This window comes from Strix uralensis, chromosome 3 (genome assembly GCF_047716275.1).
Source record: "Strix uralensis isolate ZFMK-TIS-50842 chromosome 3, bStrUra1, whole genome shotgun sequence".
Taxonomy (NCBI): Eukaryota; Metazoa; Chordata; class Aves; order Strigiformes; family Strigidae; genus Strix; species Strix uralensis.
In genome coordinates, this window is record NC_133974.1 from 1,730,551 (window position 1) to 1,755,212 (window position 24,662).

Below are 24,662 nucleotides of genomic sequence, written 5' to 3' on the forward strand. Positions count from 1 at the left end.
ACCCCCAGGCACTGCACCATGGCCACCCAAAGCCCTTTCACTCCAGCCAAGCTCCCCGAGGCTCCAGGTCCCCATCACGCTCTGCTTGGTGCAAAACTGGTGCCACAACCCCTGTCCTGGTGTAAGATGTGCAGCTGGTACCCACCAGAGCATCATTTCTAAGGGAGATGAGGCTCATGAAGGATGATCAGGAGCTGCTAAGCAAGGCAAGAATCCTTTCAGACACTTGTGACATTGGAAATGTTTCTCCTATAATCAGAAGTGAGGCATTTCTTTATGGAGCAGGAAGATGGGCTGTGCAGCTCCCAGCCAAGGGATGCTGTAGGTGCTGAAAGATGATTAGCTTGAAAGGAACACTGGAAAAGCTTGTGAGAAAGAAATCCATGAAGGGCTTTTAAACACGGTGACCCACAGATTGCTCTGAGCATGCGCTGCTTACCAGCCTCTCCTAACAAGCACAAGTTGCTGCAGTGAAGATGCGTCCCTCGCCATGAACTCAGAAGAGCAGCAAAACCAAACCTGTTCAAGCTGAAAAGGCTCTTGTTCCTGCAGGGTTTTGCTCTGGTAAAGGGTTTGCTGCAGTCTTGAACGGATCTTGCAATTACAGTCGGTGCATGATCTATCCAGTGAGGTGACATGACTCAAGCTTGCTGCAAATATCAAGAAGAAAAGAGAATGCCAGAAAACACCTACAAGCAAAAATAACAGAGTGACATCGTTCAGATCCTCAAATGCCTTTAGTTGTCTGTTCCTAGAGAAGTGCCCAATTTTGGTTCGAATTGGAGAGAATCAGCCACAATTATAGATTTTAGCATATAAATAGTGCTGACGAAAAGGCACTGTCATCAGTAAGCTTAGGCAAGACAGCAATGAGTTCCACCAGTTCACATGCCACACAGACATTTCCTTCTTCATTTTAGGTCTGATCTTGATTTTATTAAAGTCAGCAGGAAAACCAGTTGACTCCAGGAGAAAGGAAAAAGACTCCCCTTTCTGCAATAAAACTTATATGTGCCACATGCCAGCCAAAAAAGGCTTTTTTTTTTTTTTTTTCTAATGGAGGCTGCCCTGGGCTGCTCTTGCTGTGGAGCTCAGCACCTTCACTTGAACTTAAACCTGGTACCAGGTGCCTGCTGGGCCAAGGAATCGGTGGTGGGATTCCCAGTCCCTAACTCCAGAGCTGTTCTTGCTCCTACAGGGAGGCTACAACCAAGCATCAGCATTTTCCTCCAAGAGCAAGGTGCATGGCTTATATTTTACCACCTGCTGTGGGCACAAGGCAGGCACAAGGGGGTTCTGAAGGGACCCCTTGATCAAAGCCAGCTGGAAACCACAGCTCCGGGTGTGCACAGATGTGATCACCTCCATTTACGCATCCAGAAAAGCCCTAATTCTATGGGTAGTCTGCCAGTCGCTAGCTCCAGGGTTCAGATTTGCCACCAATAAGTGTTTTCTGGCTTTAAAATCTTCAGGAGATGGAGGCTGATAGTTTTATGGTGGTAATCCAACTATCTCTTCATCTGGATGTCTCCTGGGTCCCTGCTCATTGTACCCTGCACAAGTCCTTAATGCAGCTGCCCTGTGGATCCATCCTCATCCCATTTCACCAAACACGAGCTGAAGATGGTCTGGATGAAGCAGGGTCCTCAGCACCACTCCCCACCCCACCAGCTGCACCCGGGCAGGAGCAGAAGTGGGTGCTGAGTCCATCAGACTTGCTTGAACAGAGGACAGGTCACCTGTCTGCAAAGCACCGCAGGAAATCTGTCCTGACATAACAGGGAAGGGGACTGTCTCGGCACCCAATGACACGCAGAGGGACGTGTGGGTCCTAGGACAGACCTACGTGGCCATCACAAGGTTTTTGCAAGCCCCAGAGCACCTCTCGCCCCCGTGACGCTGGTGTTTACAGCCTGGCGGGGCGGCTGCCCCACGTCCCATGGGATTTGAGCACAGCCGCGACATTCGCACCCAGCCCCAGAGCTCATTCACACCCAGGTGTGACCTGTTCATCAAATTAAAGTGGAAAGGCCAGAAATCACGTGGCTGACGAGCCTGTTCACCCATGGACACCTCACCCCAGCACCCAGCCCTGCTGGGAAAGGGCTGCACGTCCTGACCCTGTGGCTCTTATGGGGACAAGGTGATGGTGAAGCCACCAGATCTCGTTCAAGACATTCCTAAAATGAAGTCCCCAGAGCTGGGCAGTTTGTTGGAGCAGAGCCCTGGGGACTTGTCTTGCTGCCAGCCATGCTCAGAGCAGGGGCTGGAGGATGCTGGTCTTGCAGTGTAATTATATGGTCCTGGATGGTCTTCAGTTCTACCCCTGTTTGGGGAGAAGAAAGAAGAGGTTTCTCCTAATGGGGTTTTCTCCCCGTTGGAGGATCCTTTTCTTGCCATCTTGGCTTCCCACTACTCTTGTCCATCTGCCTGGGAGCCAGCTGCATCCACTAATCATTTATACACTGGACTTTCTTTGGAAAAAAAAGATAAATAAGCTCTGAAATAAAATATAATGAATATCCTGCTGTTACACCAGGAACAGTCCTGTGCTGGGAGGGGAAGCCGGTCACTCCGGCACCCCAATAATGGAGGTGACACTCCTGCCTCCTCCAGAGATGCTGGGGCACCAACATCCCTGGGAGATGCTGTGCTCCCTGGCACTGGGAGCGGGGAGGTTGAGCTCCAGCTGTGGTTTTCTCCAGGAGGGAGGTCTGAAAGCTCCGGCTGCAAGGCCGGCAAGAGCGGAGGCATCCGGCACAGGCTGCCGAAGCCGTGGCAGAGAATGCTTCATCTCAGCCCCTCACCTGCAGCCGTTCAACTCAATGAGGTTTCCTAAATAGATTTTGCATCTTCCTTATAAACATAAACTGCTCAGATAGACCTAATGAAGATGAAAGAGCCTTTAAAGTGGGCATCATAGCTCCGGTTTGGGCCATAAAGTATCTCAGAATAGCTTTCCGTCATGGAAAAATATTGCAGATTGGGGGATCTGTCAGGGAGGACGGAGGCAGCTGACGCAGTTCTGGGCACTGCGGCAAGATGTGGATGGTTTGGAGATGGATCTGGGGAGGACAGGGGTCTGGAGAAGGTGTGAACCAAACTGAAATGCTACAGAGGTTACTCCTTGAACCTCTGGTGCTTTGCTTCTTTGGTCACCTGCTATGGAGGGTTTCATCCAGTCCCAGGGTACTCGGGTGAATCCACTGCACCCCAATATCCTTTGGCAAGGAGGTGCAGGTATCTGCAGCCCGCTGAAGAACAACCTACCTCCTTTTTGTTTGTTGTCAGCCTCCTCTCTGGCTGTTGGAAAGAGGGGAGGATCTCCAGAGGAGATCTCTCCAGGATGGAGCATCTCTACCCTGAGGCAGAAGTTTGGATGAAGTGACTCAAAAACACTCCAGGTCCCTTCAGCCCCAGTGTCCTGCTTATGGGCTGCTCCCCCTGGGAAGTTGCCTTTGGGATGGCTTCTTTCCCTACAGAAGACCAAGTCAAGTAAAATAAGAGCAAATCCTTTGCCCACCCAAGGTGAAACCATGTCTGCTCCCTGCTTGTAGGGTCATGGGCAAACCTCCATGTGTGGCTTCGCCATGCCCTGCAATTTGTCTTCTCATAAGCATGAAAATCAACAACTGTGCTTCATACAGGCTGGTGGGAGGGATGCTCACAGCCCATGTCTAGCTCTTGCCTGAGCCCAGACCCAACAAAAATCAGTTAGATGTTCTGGGAGGATGGTCCAGACTTCAAGGACCACCTTGGCATTACATCCTGGGGACAGAAAATCCCGATGCAGATGTGTTTCTCCACCTGGGTAAGCTCAGAGCTGGAAAAAAAAAGATCTTAAAAATCTTAAAATCATCCCCTCATCGCGACGCACAGCTGAGGACCAGTGCCATCACCCTGGGATGCTTGTGGAGAGCAGCCAGCGGAGGCGATGAGCGAGGTCAGAGGCAAATCTGCCTCAAGCACATGAGATATGGGGTGTAAAAGGCCCTGCAAATCCTGGTAAACCAGCTCTGAACACTGTCTTGCTGCTCTTAAACCTCCGGCATGGGGCCTGGTGGGGTTCTGGGACTTGGTTTTACCCAAACCACCCCAGGGTAGAGTCAGGAGCAAAGCCAGAGCCATCTGGAGGGGCAGTTTGCACGTTGTCACCCTCTTTTGGGTGGAAAAAGAGAGTTGAGCCCTCCAAGCATGAGCCAGCTGTCTGGAGGGGCTGGAAATTTGACACCAGATGAGATTCCCCATCGCTCCAATCCCCTCAGATCCCCCATTGCCCCCAGCCCCCTTCTAGGCTTGCCCCAAGGTGCTGTCCTGCACTGAACATGTAGAGGATGGAGCATCCCTCTTGCTCACCCGTGCAAGGCTTGGCCAAGGTGCATGAAGGACCCTCCTGGAAGCCATCACTGCTCTTACATATAGAGTAGCCAAGGCCAACCCTATGGAAAACAGGAGCTCTGTTGGGCTTTGGGCCGTTGTGCAATAGGGAAAGTGTCCGCAGCCCAAAGCTTGAGTGGAGTGGAGAGGCTGGGGTTTGATGGGCGCAGAAAGGGAGCAGTGACCCTGGCCAAGCCACGTAAAGCTGTCTGTTCTCTGAAGAAGCCACCCCCAGGCTGAAAAACGCTTTTCTGTTGCTTTTGCACCCAAAGCCAGCAGCCACAGGACTCCCTGGCACGTCAGGCAGGGATACCCACTGCCTGCACCCACCCTGCCCGGACTGAGGAGCTGCTGCTGCTCTCCCCAGAGGTTTGTTTTTAACCAAATCCTCTTTTACCCCACGGAAAGACAACCCCAAATCCACAGGACCCATCGGAGCACAGAGCCCTCCCACGCCTGAGCCCAAGGAGTGACGGATGCTCCTGCCCGGCACGCTGGTAATAAACAACCCGTGCCAAATCCACCACTGTCGGTGCCGGCTGATAACTGGTGAAGGACTTTCCATCCAAACCCCCCCCTCCCCGCCCCAGCTCCAAAGCTGCAAACGCAATTAACAGCATCGCCCGGAAAACTTTGCCGGCTGCGGTTCACGAAGAGATGCTAATCCCTCCATCCACCGCGGGGCCGGATCCGGCGGACGCCCGTCGCCTGCTCATCTTTTGTTCGGTACCTGGAACGGTCCCTCTCGCCCCCCCTCTCGCCCCCCCTTTCCCTCTGGCAGATGCGATTGTCGTGGGGGGATATAAAAAGCCACCGGGACCAGTGGCCGAGTGGCAGACGCTCTCCGGGAGCGCGCGAGAGAGGGGGACGGAGGGCGTGTGGTGGCAGCGGTCGGGCTCCCACCCCGGCCCCAGGTAAGCCCCAAAAACCAGCATCCCAGCCCTGTGGGTCTCCTCGATGTGTTTTGGGGTGTGTGGGGGGAAAGAAGCTTTGCAAAAATATGGGCTTGATAGGTGATGGGGACCGGTCGCTGAGGGGGGGTGACACACTGTGATGGATGGCCAGCGGACAGGGGTTTCCCAGCGAGGGATGGGCAATAAAACACACCCTCCCCTCCCTGCTCTGGCTTATTGTCGGGTTTATTTTCATTATTGGGTGTTAATATATTACAGAGGTGCTGCCTGCTGCTGCCTCAGACCCTTGGTGCTGCTGTGCTGGGGGATCCCAGGTGGCAACACCCGCAAATTCAGGCAGAAGACAGAAAGACAACCTTTATGTTTAAATTTGGGCTGTGTCACTGTTTTATCCCCCCTTTTCGAACTGCTATTTGCTGTCATAACCATCAGAGGCTTTTTTTCCTCTGCCAAAAAAAGTCCCCCTCCATCCAGGCTCAACCTTGTGACTCTTGCACCAGGAGGGATCAGCTGTCCCCTCCAGACACACATTTTGGGCCAAAATTAGATTTTTCTTCTGTTTTCTTTCAATGTGGGATGGGGTTTTCCTTCCATAGAGCTCCCGCAGCATGGGGGAAGGCGAGACACGTGAGTCCACGCTGAGTTAAATTTGGCTGCTTGGGAAAGAGTTGAGATTTGCAGAGGGAAAGCACCCCGGGCACCCTCGGGGACCCCAGAGCCAGGTCCTGGGGTGTCTGGGAACCATCACCAAACTCATCCTTGATAGCACAGCAGCAACAGCCGCTTCAGCCCCCAGGTTTCAGCCAGACCCTGGATTAATTTTGGCCACCCCCGGGGCACGCCGCATCCCAAACACCACCAGCACTTTCCATAGCACTTCCCAAAAGCCAAGCAACCCATTTCAACATTATTTAATGTAAAATATGAACGCCTTCGTCTTCTATGCCTCATTTAATATCATTTACAGTTGTGTCTCCCACCACGCAGGAGTTTTGCAGCCGCTCAAGGGGCATCCCAGGACAGGTTAGGAGGGAGCACACATTGTTTTAGAGGACTCAGCTTGCAAGCCACGAGCGGTTGGCAAAGAATGAAACCTGAAGGCAGCTCCCTAACGCTTTCTCCTTGCAGCATCACTCATCTTTATGGGGTTCTTAGGAGGCAGCAGCAATCCCCTCCTGCAGCAGTTGTCACCTGCGGTAGCAGTGACAAAGGATCTGGGTTCCAGAGAGACGCTTTTCAGTTCAGAAGGCAAAAGGAAGAGGCGGGGGGGGGGAACATTGTGCATTTTTTTGGAGTGGCTGAGCAGGAGCAGAGGGATGCGGGGGCAGGCAGGGAGGCAGCTTTGGGTGTTGCCTTCCCTTTTTTGTGCCTCAGTTTCTCCTTCGGCAAAATCAATCCCCCCTGCTCTTGGGGCGTAGGGAGGAGCGTGTCTTTGCAAGGAGCTTGGAGCTTTGTAGAAGGGGGAGGGTTTGCAGCACTAACACATCTCCTGGGGGAAGGGTCAGGCCTGGAGGAGGCAGGAGGGGACCCCACTCCTGCAACTCCAACAGAGGCAACTTAGAAAATGGAAAGGGTAAGGCGGGCACATCGAAGAAAGGATTGCAGAATCTCCTGAAGTAAAATAAGAGGGTTTGGGGTTTTTTTTTTTAAATTCTTTTTCTCCCCATAGTTCCTGCACGGTTTCTGGGCCCCTCGCATCCCTCGTGTGAGCCCGGCCTCGTGCCCCTACCAAGATGCCGCTGTGGAGCAGCCTGCCCGTGGTGCTGGGGCTGCTGCTCTGGCACCTCGCTGGCGCCAGCGGCCCGTGCTGGGAGAGCAGCAAATGCCAGGATCTCAGCAGTGAGGCTGGCATTTTGGTAAGCCAGGGGATGGGGGCTGCCCTCCAGTTGCTTTGTTTTCTGTCCCCCCTCCCAACCCAGGGACCGTCATGGTGGGCTGGGGGAGGAGGCGACAGGGATGCCAATGCTATGGGGTGACCCGCGTCAATGTGGGGGGATGCTTTGGTGACCCGCAGGTTTCGGTGGGCTGGTGCCTGCTGGTTTCACACTGGGAGTTGATGTTAAAATAAGTTTTTAGGCTCGCAGCATCCCTCCTGCACGGGATGAACCAGCGGTTTGGGTATCGGCTTTACCCTGCGCCCAAGGGCGCTCACAGAGGGTGATGGTGACAGGCCGGTGCAACGATGCGCTTTGTGCGAGTGCCAAGTTTCCTCCAGGGACCCCAGAGTGGGGGCTGTGCCCCCACCACCCCGGGCACCATTTCCAGCCACCCAGAGCTGGTTTGGTGCCTGGGCATGATGCTCCTTGAAGCTCCCTGCCAAGGGGGTGGCACCCACACGGGGACATCAGTGGGACACAAGCATGAAACCATGTTGGGAAACATCCCGCTATGTGTAAGCAGCCCCCTGCAGCCCCCCACCCCCCCACTCCGGGGGTGCCCGGCTGGGTACTCACCCTTCCCGCACGTCTCGTCCCCCCGCACAGGCGTGTGCCATGGCGTGCAGAGCCGATCTGTCAGCCGAGGCCCCCGTCTACCCAGGGAACGGGCACCTCCAGCCCCTCTCCGAGAGCATCCGCAAGTACGTCATGAGCCACTTTCGCTGGAACAAGTTTGGCCGGAGGAACAGCAGCAGCGGCGGTGGCGGGGGGCACAAACGAGAGGAGGCGGCGGGGGGCAACCCACCACCCGCATCGCTGCCCGCCGTCCCGCTGTCCCGCCACGAGGAAGAGGAAGGAACCGGGCTGGAGCGGGAGGAAGGCAAACGCTCGTACTCCATGGAGCACTTCCGCTGGGGAAAGCCGGTGGGACGCAAGAGGAGACCCATCAAGGTCTACCCCAACGGGGTGGAGGAGGAGTCAGCTGAGAGCTACCCGCTGGAGTTCAGGCGGGAGCTGGCGCTCAGCAGCACCGGGGCACCTCCCGAGGAGGAAGAAGAGGAGGAAGAGGAAGGCCAGGAGGAGGAGAAGAAGGCCGGCGGCTCCTACCGCATGCGCCATTTCCGCTGGCACGCGCCCTTGAAGGACAAGCGCTACGGGGGCTTCATGACCTCGGAGCACAGCCAGACCCCTCTAGTGACTCTCTTCAAAAACGCCATCATCAAAAGCGCCTACAAGAAGGGGCAGTGATGGGGGAGAGCCCGCGGGGCGTCCTGCCCCCGCCGCCACCCCCCCACCCCACCCCGGTAGCTTTAGTGTCCTGCTGACATGTGTTTCACTTAGAGATCACTCGTTATGTCGTTCTTAATCAGTACTCCAAAGGGGTCTGCTCCCAGGTTTCATGGGGTGGGAACAGGTTAGAGATAAAGACATCAACTGCTTCGCCGCACCCACTGGACATGCACAGGGAGCGGGGATGATGCCCAGTCTGGAGCACGCCGGATGATTTTCCTATTTTCACTGAGCTGTAAAATACTGTAAATGATAGATTAAAAGAATTATAAAAAAAAAAAAATACATTTTTTTGCAAGCTAACCAGGTGTTGGCAATGTCTCTCGGGGTACTTGGTGTTTGTGGAGGGGCAGAAAAACAGAATTGCAAAGTAAAATCCTGCATCTTGCGGGGTAAAGAGACATGGCCGGGGAGCATGTTTTAGGGTGGGGGCAGGAAGAACAATTTTGCATCCCTGGCTCGGGAGCTTCACAGGAGCTGGCTGTGGGGCTCCAGCAAGGCTGGGCTCACTGCAGCCAGCCCGGAGCAGGCTCCGGGGGCTGCATTTTGGCAGGCACCAGCTCCTGCACACCCCAGCAGAGTGTTTCGGCCCCAAGGAGGAGCCCCACGCTGATGTGACAGGGGCTGACAGTGTTTGCTGGGGAAATGCAGCATCCTCAGGGTGCTGCCCCAGGGAGCAAAGGGACCCAGCCAGGCTCCCCCAGCATCCACCTCCCAGGTAATCTCATTAATTCCCCAGCAAATTATAATGCTGAAGAGCCTGGGGACTAGGGAAAGCATCCCCATTTATTTAGTATAAAATAGCAGAAATATTGTTAAAGGAAAACAGGGCTCGGTGGTTTATTTCTAATTTTGGCCTTGGCAAGTGGGTTTGTGTCACACACACCGCGAGGAGAAGCCCAGGACTGTTCCCCATGGCCCTGTGCACTGCAGGGAGCTTCTGGGTGATGGGGGGAAAACAGAGAATACTGAACTATAAAGGATGATAAAGATGATGCCTGGGTGGGGTTGGATCCTGGGCACATTGCTGGGGGAAGGAAGCTTGTCCACAGCCACAACCATCCTCCTCCTCACCCCATGCCGTCCCTTCTCCATCCCAGAATTTTTCCTCTCCCAGGGCAGAGATGGGGCCAAGACAGCAGAGCCCCCATGGTGGCAACATCAACATTTATTTGAAAAGGGCATTAAGACGGTGCATTTGAAAATATCAACGGCTTCTTGGCCCTTTTAACAACCCACTCCCCTCCCCTGCCCTCGGCTACACACGGAAACGCCACACTGCTCCGAAATACAGAGATGGAAACACACACATGCACCTAAACTGCTGACTTTATAGAAATATACTCTGTCATCTATACGTACACAAGTACCTAAACTAAACGTGATGTACAAACAGGTCACTTACACCGTGTGTGTGTCTGGGGGCGGGGGGGACATTTACAGGTGGAGTTTGGGTCCCAGAATACGGAGGGGCAGTGGTGAGACATGCTGGGGGATGCAGCCAGGTGGGAGGTGACAGTCCCAGCCCCGCTGCAGGGTCCCACGGAGCAGAGTAAGGGAAAAGCATTGGGACAGGAGGGCCTGCAGCCCCGTAGCTCCCCTCCTTCAGTGCGAGCACACCTTGTACTCATCTTTGCACCTTCTTTGTGGTTTTGAAGAGTTTTGGAGGTGTTTTTCCCGTAGACACATATTTGGGGTGTTAATTGCTTTTCCTACTGCGGTTTGTTAAAAGTTTTAGTGCTTTTCATCAGAACAGCCGTGGGAGCAAACCCTTCTTCCCCTGAGCTGCCTGCTTTGTGTTCCCACTGCCGACCCCAAAACCTGCCGCAGCCAAAATTCAGATTACAGCAAGACCAGGGAGCAAAAAGAGCTTGGGGACAGGGGACAGAGACACATGGGGGGACCCTGAGGAGAGGCAGCAGCAAGGGGAGAACCTCAGGCACCGGGCAGGGCTGGCACAGGCAGAGCCACGCCGTGAGCGGGGCAGCGCCGTGATCCAGCCCAGGGACCTAAATAAACCCTTGTTTTTCCTGTGCTCTTAAACTAGATCATTTCCTAAGCCTGGATTACAGCACAACAACACAAACAAGCGGTGACCTCGGGGCAACCACGAACTGTATCCGCCACTGAGGAAAAAAGAAAAAGGGGGGGTGGTGGTGATGTGTAATTATAGCTTAAAATAACTGTCTGAAGATCTGCAGCAAGAGGTGGCAGAGAAAGGGGTCGTGGCTGAAGGAAGCCAGTGGGGCACAGGCAGAGCCTTCACCTGCTGCCCCTCTGCAATGGGCAGAAGCAGCTCCCGCATCTCCAGCTTCAGACCCTTCTGTGTCTCTTCAGGCAGCTCAGGCAGAAGCAGCATGGTTGGCCAGAGGGGAAGGGGCTGCCCGAGCTCGCAGAAGAGACCCCCAGGGAGCCCCAGGCTGCTCAGAGGGCGATGGTGGGTGGGGAAGCTGCAGGCAGTGCCCGGCCAACCGTGAAGCGCGTCTGAGCTCGCCTTAGCGCACCGACACTTGAAAGGCATTTGGGAGCAAGAGAGACCCTGTGAACGACTAAATATCCCCTGTGAACAACGGAATATCCTCCTCAAATGACTGAATAACCCCCGTGAATGCCTGAATACCCCCTGTGAACAACTCAATACCCCCAAGCAACCTTTCCTCCCCATCCCTACCGTCTTCACCTTGTAGTTTTGGTTTGGTAGGACCCAGAATTTTCCACCACACGTAAAACTCTTGGACAGTCTCATCTTCCCCCAGCCCAAATTTTCCTCTACTGCACAAGGACAGGCGCGATCCGTGGTCTGCCAGATGCAGGATCTGCAAGGTGGACCCTCTAAAACACCTTATGGCAGCTCTTTCCTTGCTGCACGGGGGTTTCTTTGTGATTACGGCTCAGCTGATTTAAGATTGGACTTTGTCAAAGCTAAAAAAAAAATTAATAAAATAATTCTCTTTGAGACAGGAACCCCAGAACTGTGACAACCCAACCCAAAAATATGAAAACAGTGGGTTCACGTGTTAATATTCCCCAGCATGGTGGCTGCTCGTGCCTCGTGTCACCGCTCTGCAGGCACACTGCCTCTGGGCTCAGTCGCCATCAGCCCCGCGGTGACCCAGGGGAGAGGCAAGGCTCTTGTGGGTTTTCCCCAAAAAAAGGGGTTTTTCCCAAAGAAATCGTGTTTTCAAGTGACCTGGAACCAGCCAGGCTGCTGCGTGCCCCCACACTGGGATGGGACGATCGCCACCCGCGTGCTGCACCGGGCATCGGGGTGTCGTGAAGGGGAACTGGCCACGCAACGAGGGGACTACGGACGATGGAGGCTCACAGGCCAGGAGTTGGATGCGGGGACCGTATCTGCCTCAAGCACCAGCTCGGGCAGGTTTTGGTTTTGCGGCTGCCCCGGGCTCCAGCCCGCCGCACCCCAAACCCGCTCCTGCCTTTGACAGTCTGAATTCTCCAGGTTCAGCCCTGCCCCGTGGTGGGGGCTCACGACGTGGCTGAAAGACGATGAGGGGAGGGATTTCCCGGGGAACAGGTTTGCTTTATGTTGGGAAGATGTACGTGCCCAACGTGCTCTGCCTGAAGCCGGAGCATCCAATCTCCCCTTCCTGAAAAACGAAACCGGTGAGGGAGGTCACAGCAAATACCCACCTCCCCACGCCGCTGCGCCCTGAGCCTCCTGCACCGGCCAACCACTGCACAACGTGGCTGCAGAGGCAGAGGTCACAAAATAAAAGTACAGGAGAGGGGTTTGTGGTGCCAACGAATCTTGGGGTGGCCTCGGCGTCCATGTCCCCACCCGTTCTGCACGAGGATGCGCTCCCTGCAGGGTCGGCAGTCTCTCCCCAAGAGGTCCTTTGGTGCGAGCTGTGTGGTGGTGGCTCTGCCCTACCAGCACGGCCACCTTCAGTACACGCACAGGTCTGGGAACTTCATCTCGTAAACCGGGATGGAGTGGTTTTGGGGCTGGCCATAGGCAGCTGTGATGGTGCCGGAGGGGCTTGGCGGTGGCCTGAAACACAGGAGATGGAAGAAGGAGGTGGTTTACAGAGAGGTTTGGTGAGGAAGTGAAGCCTGGTGCAGAAAACGTGCATTTCTGCATCATTGCAGGTCTCCTCGGGGCCACCACAGCAGAGGGGAACTGGGGCAAACAAATCAGAGGCTGCTCCCAGCAACACTTGTCACAGAATCACAGAATCATTCAGGTTGGAAAAGCCCCTCGGGATCATCGAGTCCAACCCTCAGCCCGACTCTACAAAGTTCTCCCCTACACCACATCCCCCAACAGCTCATCCAAACGACCCTTAAACACACCCAGGGATGGGGACTCCACCCCCTCCCTGGGCAGCCTATTCCACTCTCTGACCACTCTTTCTGGGAAAGATTTTCTCCTCACGTCCAGTCTGAACCTCCCCTGTTGCAGTTTAAAGCCGTTCCCTCTTGTTCTGTCACTAATTCCCTGGGAGAAGAGACCAGCACCAACCTCTCTACAATGTCCTTTCAGGGAGCTGTAGAGAGTGATGAGGTCTCCCCTCAGCCTTCTCCTCCTCACACTGAACAGTCCCAGCTCCTTCCATCGCTCCTCACAGGATTTATTCTCCAGGCCCTTCCCCAGCTTCGTTGCCCTCCTCTGCACTCGCTCCAGCCCCTCGAGATCTCTCTCGGATTGAGGTGCCCAAAACTGGACACAACACTCCAGGTGTGGCCTCACCAGTGCAGAGCACAGGGGGACTGTCACCTCCCTGCTTCTGCTGGTCACACTATTTCTAACACAAGCCAGGATGCTGTTGGCTTTCTTGGCCACCTGGGCACACTGCTGGCTCATGTCCCCTCTTGCCACCGCAAAGAGCCCAACCCCAGGCTGGCAGCCACCCCTCCTTGATGGGGGACACGTGGCTCCCACCGCCAGGCACCCCACGCTTGGCACAGCTTGGCTGTCGCCCCGACTCACCGTATGGTGATCTCGAAGATCTGGTTGAGTTTGCTCTGCAGCAGCGTCGCCTGTAACACAGACACAGCGGCTGTATGAGTGCAGCTGCACCCTGGAGATCACGGGGGTACAAATGGGGACAAACACCCTTCCCCAGGCACCGGAGCAGGGCAGTTGTGGGTATTGAGGGTGCTGCACCCCGACTCACCCGGGCACCGCAGTGGGCGGCAATCTCCTCAAACGGGGCTTTCTGAAATTTCTCCACCACTTGCCGCCTCCGTTCCCGCTCCTGCTCCTCCACGGCGACGCTGTCTACTGAAGCAGAGGGGAGATGGCTCTCAGCTGCTCCCCACCCGCACGGACAACCACATCCCCTCCTCCCCAGCAGACAGTGCGGATTTGGGCATCGCTAGAAGGTCTCCAGCATCTGGCTTTGGGACCAGCCCCCCCAGGGACACCCCCAGGGCCAGGCAGAGCTATGAACACACGCAGACACAGGGGTGACAGCACCCATATGCACACACCACACCAGCCTCCCCCTTTCCCTGCCACGGACGGCTCCCTCACTTACCTATCGCCTTCTTCAGCGTCTCGTACGTGATTTCTTCCGCTGGTGCTCGCTAAAAGAAAGGGAAAAGCAGATGAGGCTCAACACACAGCACAGGACACTGTTCTGGAGTCACAACAACCCAGAACCAGCGTCCCGGGCTGTACTCTTGCACCAAAACACAGCCTGTCCTTAAAGATCACAGAATCCCAGAATCATCGAGGTTCGAAAAGCCCTTGAAGCTCCTCCAGTCCAACCATGAACCTCACCCTGACCATTCCCAACTCCACCACATCCCTCAGCGCTGGGTCAACCCGACTCTTCAACCCCTCCAGGGATGGGGACTCCCCCCCTGCCCTGGGCAGCCCATTCCAACACCCAACAACCCCTTCTGCAAAGAAATCCTTCCTAAGAGCCAGTCTGACCCTGCCCTGGTGCAGCTTGAGGCCATTCCCTCTTGTCCTGGCGCTGGTTCCTTGGCTCAAGAGACTCATCCCCCCTCTCTGCACCCTCCTTTCAGGGAGTTGTAGAGGGCCATGAGGTCTCCCCTCAGCCTCCTCTTCTCCAGACTAAACCCCCCCAGTTCCCTCAGCCGCTCCCCATCAGACCTGTGCTCCAGACCCTGCACCAGCTCCGTTGCCCTTCTCGGGACACGCTCGAGTCATTCAATGGCCTTTTTGGAGTGAGGGGCCCAAAACTGAACCCACTCATCGAGGTGCGGCCTCACCAGTGCCGAGCCCAGGGGTAAGATCCCTTCCCTGTCCCTGCTGGCCAGGGAGATCTTTCCTGGCAAAGAGCACTTTTAAAATGTTTTTTCAGGCTGGACTAGCCAGACCTTACACCTCCCCAAAAATAAAGATTTGCCACCCAAACAGCAGTGGGAGACCCTTTCTGCTGTGTGGCTCCCTATATGGGGTTTGAGTGGCAAGGTTTTGGTAGCGGGGGACTACAGGGGTGGCTTCTGTGAAAAGCTGCTACAAGTTTCCCCCCCCCATGTCTGACACAGCTGCTGGCCAATGCCGAGCCCATCAGCAACAGTGGTAACGCCTCTGGGATAACATATTTAAGAAGGGGAAAAAAAACCTGCTATGCAACAGCAACCAGAGAAAGGAGTGAGAATATGTGAGAGAAACAACTGTGCAGTCACCAAGGTCAGTGGGGAAGGAGGGCGAGGAGGTGCTCCAGTGCCGGAGCTGAGATTCCCCTGCGGCCTGTGATGAAGACCACGGTGAGGCAGGCTGTGAGGTCCACGGGGACCTCACAGATCTCCACCCGCAGCCCATGGGGGACCCCACGCCGGAGCAGGGGGACGCCCCAAGGAGGCTGTGACCCCATGGGGAGCCCACGCTGGAGCAGGGGAGGAGTGTGAGGAGTCCTCCCCCTGAGGAGGAAGGAGCAGCAGAGACAAGGGGTGATGAACTGACCACAACCCCCATTCCCCGTCCCCCTGCGCCGCTGGCGGGGAGGAGGGAGAGAAATGGGGAGTGAAGCTGAGCTGGGGAGGAAGGGAGGGGTGGGGCGAAGACGTTTTAAGATTTATTTTTTATTTCTTATTACCCTGCTCTGATTTGATTGGCAATAAATTAAATTAATTTCCACAAGTTGAGTCTGTTTTGCCCATGACAGTAACTGGTGAGTGATCTCCCTGGTCTTATCTCCACCCACGAGCCTTTTGTTATATTTTCTCTCCCCTGTCCAGCTGAGGGGAGTGACAAAGCAGTTTTGGGGGGCACTGGGTGTCCAGCCAGGGTTAACCCAGCACACTCCCCTTGCAGGCTGGGAGAGGAGCATCAGGGGGAATTGGGGTCTTTCTGACTCTGCTCGCTGCCGGACACACTGGGGCTGTTATACTCAGAGCAATTACATGTGCAGCCAAACGAAGAATTAGAGAGGGCGTAACTGCACACTGTCAGGCTGCTACAAGCACACGGTGCTGAAGGGATGAGGCAGTCTCTGCGTAACACGGTACCTGCTCTCTCTCAGGACTGTTCCTCGACTCCACCTCGACCTGCAGGGAAATGGTCTCACCAATGCTCTTCCTCTTGGACAAGCGATCTTCGTCTGGGGAGGAAGAGAAAGGGCAGAAGAGCCAATTGCAGCCACCTCAGGGGTAGCAGGGTGAGCACAGGCAGCCCCCAGGGAGCACAGCCTGGCGTCCCAGCCCCAGGGGAGCTAGCAGTCCTTCTAAGCCATTCACCCAAATTCATCCAAACCTGCAGAACTGAGGACTGAGCCAAGCCCAGGAGATTTCATGGCTCCTTCTGTCCAGCCAGCCCAGGAAATTCCTGATTAACCGCTTTATGCCTCAGTTTCCCCAAGGCTACACCTCCAAAGGAGGGCAGAAGAACAATCCACCATCCACCATCCTCCTTCCAACCATCCGCCATCCCAAAATCCACCATCCACGTGGTCCACATGTGGGCCAAGAACTTCACATCCCTGTAACTGTACAGAGCAAGGGACCGGTTTCCTTCCTTCCCCCCCAGTTCTCTGGGATGGCCCAGGGTGCTGCATACCCGTCAGCTGGGGGATGTAGGGTGTGCTGAGCCGGTCTGAGTTGTAGCCGCTGCCGCCCAGCACCTCGCTGATTTTGCTCTGCCAGAAGAAAACCTCGGGGCCCAGGCGGTCAAGGCTCTTACTCAACCTATGGAGACAGAGAAAAACCAACGGAGATGGCACAGCATCTCTCCTGCCAGGGGAACTGTGCCAGCAGGGCTTCCCATCCCGTTGGGTCAGGAACAGAGAGCTCTCATGACTTTTCTTAGCTCCAGCACAGCTGCTGTTTCTGCACACACCAGCACAGAAAGGCTCTGAACCCACCACAACGGATACAGATGTGCTCAGGAAGGACAACCCTGACCTAGGGAAGGTCTGATGGGGGCAGAGTCTCCGTACTGGACCTCAGAACCAAATGTGAGCCATGCCAAGTGTGCCAGCAGGACTGGGGCAGCCCTCTACAACTGCCTGAAAGGAGGGTGCAGAGAGGGGGGGATGAGTCTCTTGAACCAAGGAACAAGTGCCAGGACAAGAGGGAATGGCCTCAAGCTGCACCAGGGCAGGGTCAGACTGGCTCTTAGGAAGTATTTCTTTGCAGAAGGGGTTGTTGGGCGTTGGAATGGGCTGCCCAGGGCAGGGGGGGAGTCCCCATCCCTGGAGGGGTTGAAGAGTCGGGTTGATCCAGTGCTGAGGGATCTGGTGGAGTTGGGAACGGTCAGTGTGAGGTTCATGGTTGGACTGGAGGATCTTCAAGGTCTTTTCTAACTAAGATGATTCTGGGATTCTGTGGCCTAGGTATGACCCGCACACAGCCGTGAGCCCGTGGCACAGCAGAGCAGCGGGATGACACCCCAGATCTACATCAATCCTGCTGCCAGAGAGAGGGAGGGCTCAGCCTGCAGAGCTGATCCCGGTGTTGGGCTGGCTGTGACCACAAGCCAAGGCGGTCACCCCTCTTTCCCGGCTGCAGGGGATCCTCCTTAGATTCTGAAAAGTCTGGAAACCACTTGATGTCCTTCCCACTGTGCCACCCCCAGATGGGAAAGGACACAAGTGAAGAGCTGATAAACCCACTGTCACCCACGATCTTGCAGATGCCAGTTCCTCAGGAGCAGGTTGTGGGGAAGTCGGAGTTTTCCAGGCTCTTACCTGGGTCTCTCCACAAACACATCTTCAGGGAGCAGATAGGGAGCTTCCTTCTGTCGCATCTGGATGACCTGTAGAAGACAAGAGCCAAGTCAACCCCCATGGGTGGCCAGAGCTGATGCCAGAGCTGCTGTGGCCAAGGTTCCAGCGCTGCCCCAGGCCCTCCCTCGCACCTCGTGGATGTGCTGGCAGAAGGTGGGCACGGTGGTGAGCTGGCTGATGAGGTTCAGGTAAGCTGCACCAAGGGCGAAGAGTGCGCAGCGGTTGTAGGCTGTCAAGTTGTCCTCGTTGATCTGGGCTATCTCCTGCAGCAGAGACGCAGCTCCATGAGGCGAGGAGGGACAAGGCCCCGGGGTGGTCCCCATGCACCCCACAGCATCACCTGCCCTCCAAACATCCCGGCTTTCAGAGCTTGGGTTTGCAGCATTTCAGACGCTGGCAAAGCGATTAAGGTCTTTCCCCAGCGCATTGGTCTGGTCCCACTATGGTGGGAGAAGCTGAGAGATGGCGAGGCACTTGCACCCCGCTTCCTCAGACACCTCAACTCCCCTTCCCATCACATCCCAGCCCACAGCACTGAGCACCAGCAGCGCACCCAGCTCCCCCCTGCCTACCTGCACGGCCAGCACCAGGCGGATGAGGTCCACCACGACCTCCTCATTAGCCAGCTCGATGCTAATGAGCATCAGCATGCTGTAGAGAGCCTCGTAGTGAGCCTGCACGTTGCTCTCCTCCTTGCATATCAGGTAGATGTGTCGGTAGAGCTGCTGGCCATGCTGTGGGGACACGGAAGGATGTGGTCACCTCCTGAGCATCCCCCTGCGAGCAACACTGCCATCAACGCAGAGAAAGAAAAGCAGCAGGGCCCAGCAAAGGAGCCTTCATCCATGCAGGAAGGAGCAGAGCTCCTCCGGTCACTGAGCAAAGGAAGAAAGCCCCAGGGAGAGAAAGCTGTGGCTATCAGGTGGTGTTTCACCATTCAATGCTGGACCATGATGGGGAAGAAGCCCTGGCTCATCCAAAAAGAGAGCCCAGAGCAGGCAAACAGCACTGGCAGCACTGAGCCCAAAGGATGTCTCTGTTGCAGAAGCATTATGGAAATTATGGCTCAGACCACAGCAGAGCATTAAAGCCCTGAGACACACTGCAGGACAGCAAGGCCATAATGGGACAGAGCAGGGCACATGCTGGCGCAAGGGAAACTCAGCTCTGGGATGGTTTTTAGTTTAGGGGCTGCATTGCTGCTCGCTGGTGGGCGCAAGGTAATAAACTGATCCCATCTTGGCCTCAAGTTAGCTCCAGAGGGGTCCGCACCACTCTGGAAGTGTTCTAAGGAGGCAGCGGGGGGAAATAAAAATAAATAAAATCGGGCAACTTCAAAAGCCACTTGATAAATAGCTTTTGGGATACCAGCACATCCTGGGGTACTCGTTCCTTGGGGCAAATAGAAGATTTAGGAGTCTAGAAAGGCTCATGCACAAAGCGCTGATGGAGATTGAATCCTGCTGGCTTTTCACAGGGACATTCCCAGGTCTAGAGGCATCACGGTACTCCGAGACTCAGTGTGACTTGGGGAAACAGAGGCCCAGTGCTCACACTGGTCTGCACAAGGACAGCTTGACCCAGACTCTGACACTACCTTCTTCATGAAGACAGTATCTTGGCGCGAGCATTTGTCCACTTTCAGCTTCAGGACCGAGATGTCGCTGATGGTGCTGCAAGGAAAGGCCAAGGGGAAGGGAAAACTCAGACATGGGAGGGAGGAGGCACAATTCCCACATGCCTGCAGAGCTGCTGGCCAGGAACGAGCCGTCTGGGAGGAACCGACAGGGGAAGCTAAAGGAGGTTTTTAACACCCATCTGAGCAGTTCAGATATTCAAGAGTCCTGAGGCAAATCACTACGGGATTTCAAGGCAGTGGCGCTCAGGAGAGCGAAGGCAAGTTGACAAAGAAGGGTGCAAGTAAAATGGATTAGCAGGAGCACAGCAAAACCCAGGGAGATGTTTCCACCTGGGATTACAGTCACCTTCATCCAGGGTAACGCAGCACGGACAACACGAGTGCCCAGCAGGACTATCCATGGGGATGCATCGCAGTTGATGAACCCACTTGAGGAGGTTATTGCTCCTGCACATCCTCCTGGCACCACTGTCTAACCATGGGTGCTTTCAGCAGCGTGGTCCCACGTGTCTCTGGGCACAGCCTCTCAGAGAGACCCCCCACCCATCCAGCTCCTAGCAGACCACTGATCTGCAACATTAAACCACCCCAGAATTTGTACCAGATTTATTAATAATCCTGCCAGCACTCCCAGCCCAGCAGATCTCCCTCCCAAGCCCGCTCTGCAGGGTCTACAGGTCCCAGCCCTAGGACATACCTGATGGTAGAGAATTTCTGTCGGTTCCCGTGGCGATCGATGAAGCTGATGAGGATCTCGAGGACAAAGAGGCGGATCTCGGCATCCTCCATGAGGGCTGCAGAGAGCAGCCTGTCCAGGAAGGCGCTAGGAAGTGCTGTGAGCATGTTACTGCACTGGAAGCCCACAGAGACCTGCAAGCATCAAAGAAAAAGGGAGGCAAAGTGACAGTGGCACTTGGGGGGGTGTTAAAACACACGAAGAAAGAGAGGATGCAAGCAGAGAAGACTAAGTACAGCTTGAGCTCTTCCTAAAGCATCCCAGGGGAGAAGGTCCCCAAGATCAGCTTTGACATGCCAGTAGCTGGGATCCCACAGGTCTCGTGGGGGTCAGATGTTCCTGCAGGGATGGTGACATGTTCATACCTGGAGGAGGGACTTCAGGAGCATTATCTGTGTCAGCCGATTCCGGTTCTCCCTGCCACAGAGAGAGGAAACAAATGGTAAAATCCAAGTGAAAACTCCTTCTATACCCAAAGGATGGAAAAGCCTCAGAAAGGGCTGCACCAGTTTCCTGAGAGTCACCACCACAAACAGCCGTGGTCTTCAGCAAATGAGCTCCAGATTTAATAGCCAGCAAAAAAGCTGCCAAAGGGATGATGAATATCAAAGCATACACCTTGCCATAGGATTCAGAAACAAGGCAGCACTTGCATCTCTGGCCAGGAGCAAGCTGAGCTCAGGACAATGAACCAACGTCTGGACATCCTAATCCCACAGTGACTCCCAAGGGACTGGCTCAGAACAGGCTCCTCACTTTTAAGCAGCTGCAGATCAGCAAGACGAAGCCCAAACCCTCCTGTCCACGGAGGTACCCCCGCTCCTCACTCCCGTCTCGCTTCTTGCAAAGCCACCATGAAGCACACTTCCACTTCTTGGGAAAAATAGGAAATCTTGAATTCTCTAGTGTCTGAACTCAGCCTTTACTAGCCCTGAGGGGACACAGGGAGCTCCTAAGGGATTTCCAGGCTGTCCCATGACATGCTGCCTACCTCTGCCCAGGGACTGAGCTACACCCCAAGCGGCAGCATCCCCATAAGCTGAACCGCTCCTCTGCGAACTCCTGGTTCACCTACACAGGGAGAGCGAGTGCCATCCTTCACACAGCGTCAGATGAGATTTAAAAACTCTCCCGGGAGGAAGCTGGAGAGCTGAGAAAGGAGCAGTGACAAACAGCCTGGCACGACCAGCTGAGAAGTGACTGCCATCCTGGGGCTACGAGCCCGATTCTGCTCCCACAGCCGGGAAAACTGCCCTGGCCAAACAGCACCCAGAGTGTCTCCCACCGCCTGAACCGGCACCGAACGCAGGCATCAGGAGTTACCCCTGTGCGAGCGAGGAGCAGAGCGTGTCTCCTATCAGCCAGCAAAGTCTCTCTCCCATCAGAGACAAGTGGGAAGAGCCTGACCGTACTTTGAAGATAAATATAGCATGAAAATCTGTTTGCTCCTTACCTACATGTTTCAGCACTGATACCCTCGCTCCAAATAGCTCTCATGGTCTGTTCCCACACTTCTTAAGCAATTATGTTGTTTGGGTGTTTTCCCTTCCTTCTCTTCCTCCACCGCCGGGTATAAATACCTCCTCCCGCTCAGTGTTAATAAAAGCTCGGAGGCAGCTCAGAGGGGCCACGCGCCAGCGGGGGAAGGCAGCGATGAACAGCCAGTCCCACGGAGCCACACACGAGCTTTTCAAAAGCCACGGGCAGCCCTCACTCACCAGCGGCCACCTCACTGCCCCAAGACATCTTGAAGTCACTCCCCTGAATATTATTTTTAGTTCCTGGCTAGTTACAGATGACACCCCCGGACCGAGGTCCTGACAGCTGAATCTCTCAGCAGGTACCTGAAGAAATGCAGAGTTCAACTGCAGCACCACTGCCTGTAAACACCTTTCCCCCTTGATGCTCCGGTGTTCCAAGGGGCCCTTGTCATCACATTTGCAGGCAGCAAAGCATTTTAAACAAGGATCACATGTTGCTTGGCTTCACTTGCTCCTCAGTGGAAGCGCTCAATGCTGAACCTTTCCAATAACATCCCACTCTGTCCCCAAAGACCACCTCAAGGTGGTCCCAGCACTTTCAGCTCCGTGTTCAAAGCTTTACAGCCACACACAGGGGACAGGGGCAGGGAGAGCAGGGCAGGAGGGAGAATGAGGAGGGAGGGAGGAAGGCATCCATTCTCACCCAGCTTTGCCAGCCTCGATGGACTGCTGCGAGGAGGGTAGCGGCACCTTGTTCATGATAAAGACCATCACCTCAGACTGCTGGTAGGTGGGCAGCGTGCTGGCGAAGGACCCTGTGGGGACAGAAGCGAGTGGGTAGCGTGTGAAGCGCAGCCCACCGCTCGCAGAAGTGCCCAGTGCCATGGGGTCGGCCCGCCTGTCCTGCTCCAAGCCCCCGGACAGCTTTATCTTCAGACCCACACATTCAAGACCCGTCAAAAAACCTCTCAGGTGGGGCAGCCCCAGGCCCAGAGGCTGAGAGATGGAAAATCCTGCCTCTAACCACTTCCTTTTTTGGGGCTGGGGCATTCCCACCCTCAGTGGCTGCAGCAGGGTGACTCCTGCCCTCTTTCACAGAATCACAGGATCATCTCGGTTGGGAAAGCTCTTGAAGCTCCTCCAGTCCAACCATGAACCTCACCCTGACCATTCCCAACTCCACCACATCCCTCAGCACTGGATCAACCCGACTCTTCAACCCCTCCAGGGATGGGGACTCCCCCCCTGCCCTGGGCAGCCCATTCCAACGCCCAACAACCCCTTCTGCAAAGAAATCCTTCCTAAGAGCCAGTCTGACCCTGCCCTGGCGCAGCTTGAGGCCATTCCCTCTTGTCCTGGCGCTTGTTCCGTGGTTCAAGAGACTCATCCCCCCTCTCTGCACCCTCCTTTCAGGCAGTTGTAGAGGGCCATGAGGTCTCCCCTCAGCCTCCTCTTCTCCAGACTAAACCCCCCCAGTTCCCTCAGCCGCTCCCCATCAGACCTGTGCTCCAGACCCTGCACCAGCTCTGTTGCCCTTCTCGGGACACGCTCGAGTCATTCAATGGCCTTTTTGGAGTGAGGGGCCCAAAACTGAACCCACTCATCGAGGTGTGCCCTCACCAGTGCCGAGCACAGGAATAAGATCCCTTCCCTGTCCCTGCTGGCCACGCTATTGCTGATATTTCTCCTCTCCTTCCCTTCCTTGGGGAAACATGATTTTTCCTGCACGCAGCAGCTCTGTCGGGGACAGCTGGGGTTGCAATGCCACCTGCCAATAACCCACCGCCACGCTTGCAGTGTACTGCAACAGATAAATCTCATTTCCCATCACTCATTTAGGACGAGGGTGACTTTGTTTCACCCTGAATAATCCTGTAGATACACAAGGCAGAAACCCAGCGCGCAGGGCAGCACGGAACATCCCACCTATGGTTTTAATGACGGCCTCCTGGAACATCCTCTCCTCGTGCTCCTTGATGATCTTGGTGCTGACGCCGATGGCGCAGTCGTAGCTCCCCGTCAGCGCGTAGTCGATGCTGAGCCGCAGCTGCCTCAGCAGGGTGTTAAACACCTCCAGCACTGTGGGGCCTGCGGTGGTGAGAGGGAAGAGATGGTGGAACATCGCAGGAGTTTTCCCCGTGGAGATGGAGGCTGTAGTTTCCCCCAGCACAATGTGGTTTGTACCTCCCACCAACCCTGTAAGCCCGTTTGGCCCGACACACAGTGACTTTTAACCCTGAAATGTCCTTCCAGGAGCACCATTGGCTCGGCATATTCACAGCAAGTGCCTGAAAAATCCCTCTGCCCCCTGCCACGAAGGCAAAGGCAGGCATTGCATTCAGCCCTCTAGGTTTAGGTCGCCGCACGTGGGCATGGGGGTTGCGCTTGGGAGCGCTGAAATGGCACAGAACAGACCCCCAGCACCCCAACATGCTCCAGGCTGGATCCCCCATCACCAGGCTCACGCTTGGGTACATGCCAGAGCCCGACCCAAACCTCCAGCACCTCTTCCCCATTCCCACGGCAATAAAAGGGTGATGAGATGGATGGAGAGGAGAAATTTATCTGCTTACCAACAGATCCAGAGGCTGCGATCACCGCTGCCTCCGAGAGGACCTCCACGATGCCCGCACGCACGGTGGCCGCGCTCTTGCTGTTGGCATCCAGGTGCCCCAGGAGCTGCTGGATCACGAGATGGGAGTGCTGCGGCTGGAAAGGGAGCAGGAATGTCAGCACGAGGTGACAGCCTGTTTCTGTAACTCACCCAGCTACCGGGGACGAATCCTGCACATGTGCCCAGCTGCACCGAGTCCCTGGCAGGCTCTTTCCAAGACAGCTCCAGATGCAAAATGAGAGGAGGCACCTGAGGGAAGCCTGTTTTACATGACTGAGCAAGAGCTTGGAGCAATTTGCACAGGAAAAACAATCTAAAGAGCTGTACAGATCTAAGGAAATTGTGACAATTAATCCTGGGGATTTCAGGAAGAAAGGATTTGATTTTTTCCAGGGTTTCCTAAACACAACTATACTTCAAAAGGGTCCTGCTGACTTATTGTGACCTTACACTTCCAATGTGCATTAACAGGATTTTATAAAATCTAGTAGAATGGTTTTAGGCAGTTTACAGGATTAAAAACAAGAAATGAGAGCAAGGGGCAGTGATCTGCTTTTCCCTGTAAGAGTTCTC

The 24,662-nt window shown here is 55.2% G+C and overlaps 2 protein-coding genes across 11 annotated transcripts in view; one reads left to right on the forward strand and one right to left on the reverse strand.

Moving 5' to 3' along the window:
* The first annotated feature begins 6,707 nt into the window (after positions 1–6,707).
* On the forward strand, positions 6,708–8,416 carry POMC (proopiomelanocortin). Its single transcript, XM_074864661.1, has 2 exons — positions 6,708–7,147; positions 7,775–8,416. Exons 1-2 carry the CDS (start codon positions 7,025–7,027, stop codon positions 8,414–8,416), a joined length of 765 nt encoding a protein of 254 aa, XP_074720762.1. The 5' UTR covers positions 6,708–7,024.
* Positions 8,417–9,608: 1,192 nt separating this feature from the next.
* The window catches only part of EFR3B (EFR3 homolog B), a 56,915-nt gene continuing 41,861 nt past the window's right edge, over positions 9,609–24,662 (reverse strand). For 9 of the 10 annotated variants that reach the window (XM_074861257.1, XM_074861258.1, XM_074861263.1 and 6 more), the window contains 15 exons: positions 24,049–24,184; positions 23,402–23,563; positions 22,179–22,290; positions 20,360–20,411; positions 19,956–20,128; positions 19,217–19,292; positions 18,192–18,353; positions 17,751–17,882; positions 17,581–17,648; positions 16,452–16,579; positions 15,905–15,996; positions 13,960–14,008; positions 13,597–13,703; positions 13,410–13,459; positions 9,609–12,470 (listed from right to left, as the gene is read on the reverse strand). In XM_074861257.1, coding sequence (XP_074717358.1) covers positions 12,365–12,470; positions 13,410–13,459; positions 13,597–13,703; positions 13,960–14,008; positions 15,905–15,996; positions 16,452–16,579; positions 17,581–17,648; positions 17,751–17,882; positions 18,192–18,353; positions 19,217–19,292; positions 19,956–20,128; positions 20,360–20,411; positions 22,179–22,290; positions 23,402–23,563; positions 24,049–24,184 — 1,605 coding nt within the window. In that variant the 3' untranslated portion in view covers positions 9,609–12,364. The remainder of the gene's footprint in view (positions 12,471–13,409; positions 13,460–13,596; positions 13,704–13,959; positions 14,009–15,904; positions 15,997–16,451; positions 16,580–17,580; positions 17,649–17,750; positions 17,883–18,191; positions 18,354–19,216; positions 19,293–19,955; positions 20,129–20,359; positions 20,412–22,178; positions 22,291–23,401; positions 23,564–24,048; positions 24,185–24,662) is intronic. The other variant, XM_074861256.1, reaches the window with a different exon arrangement.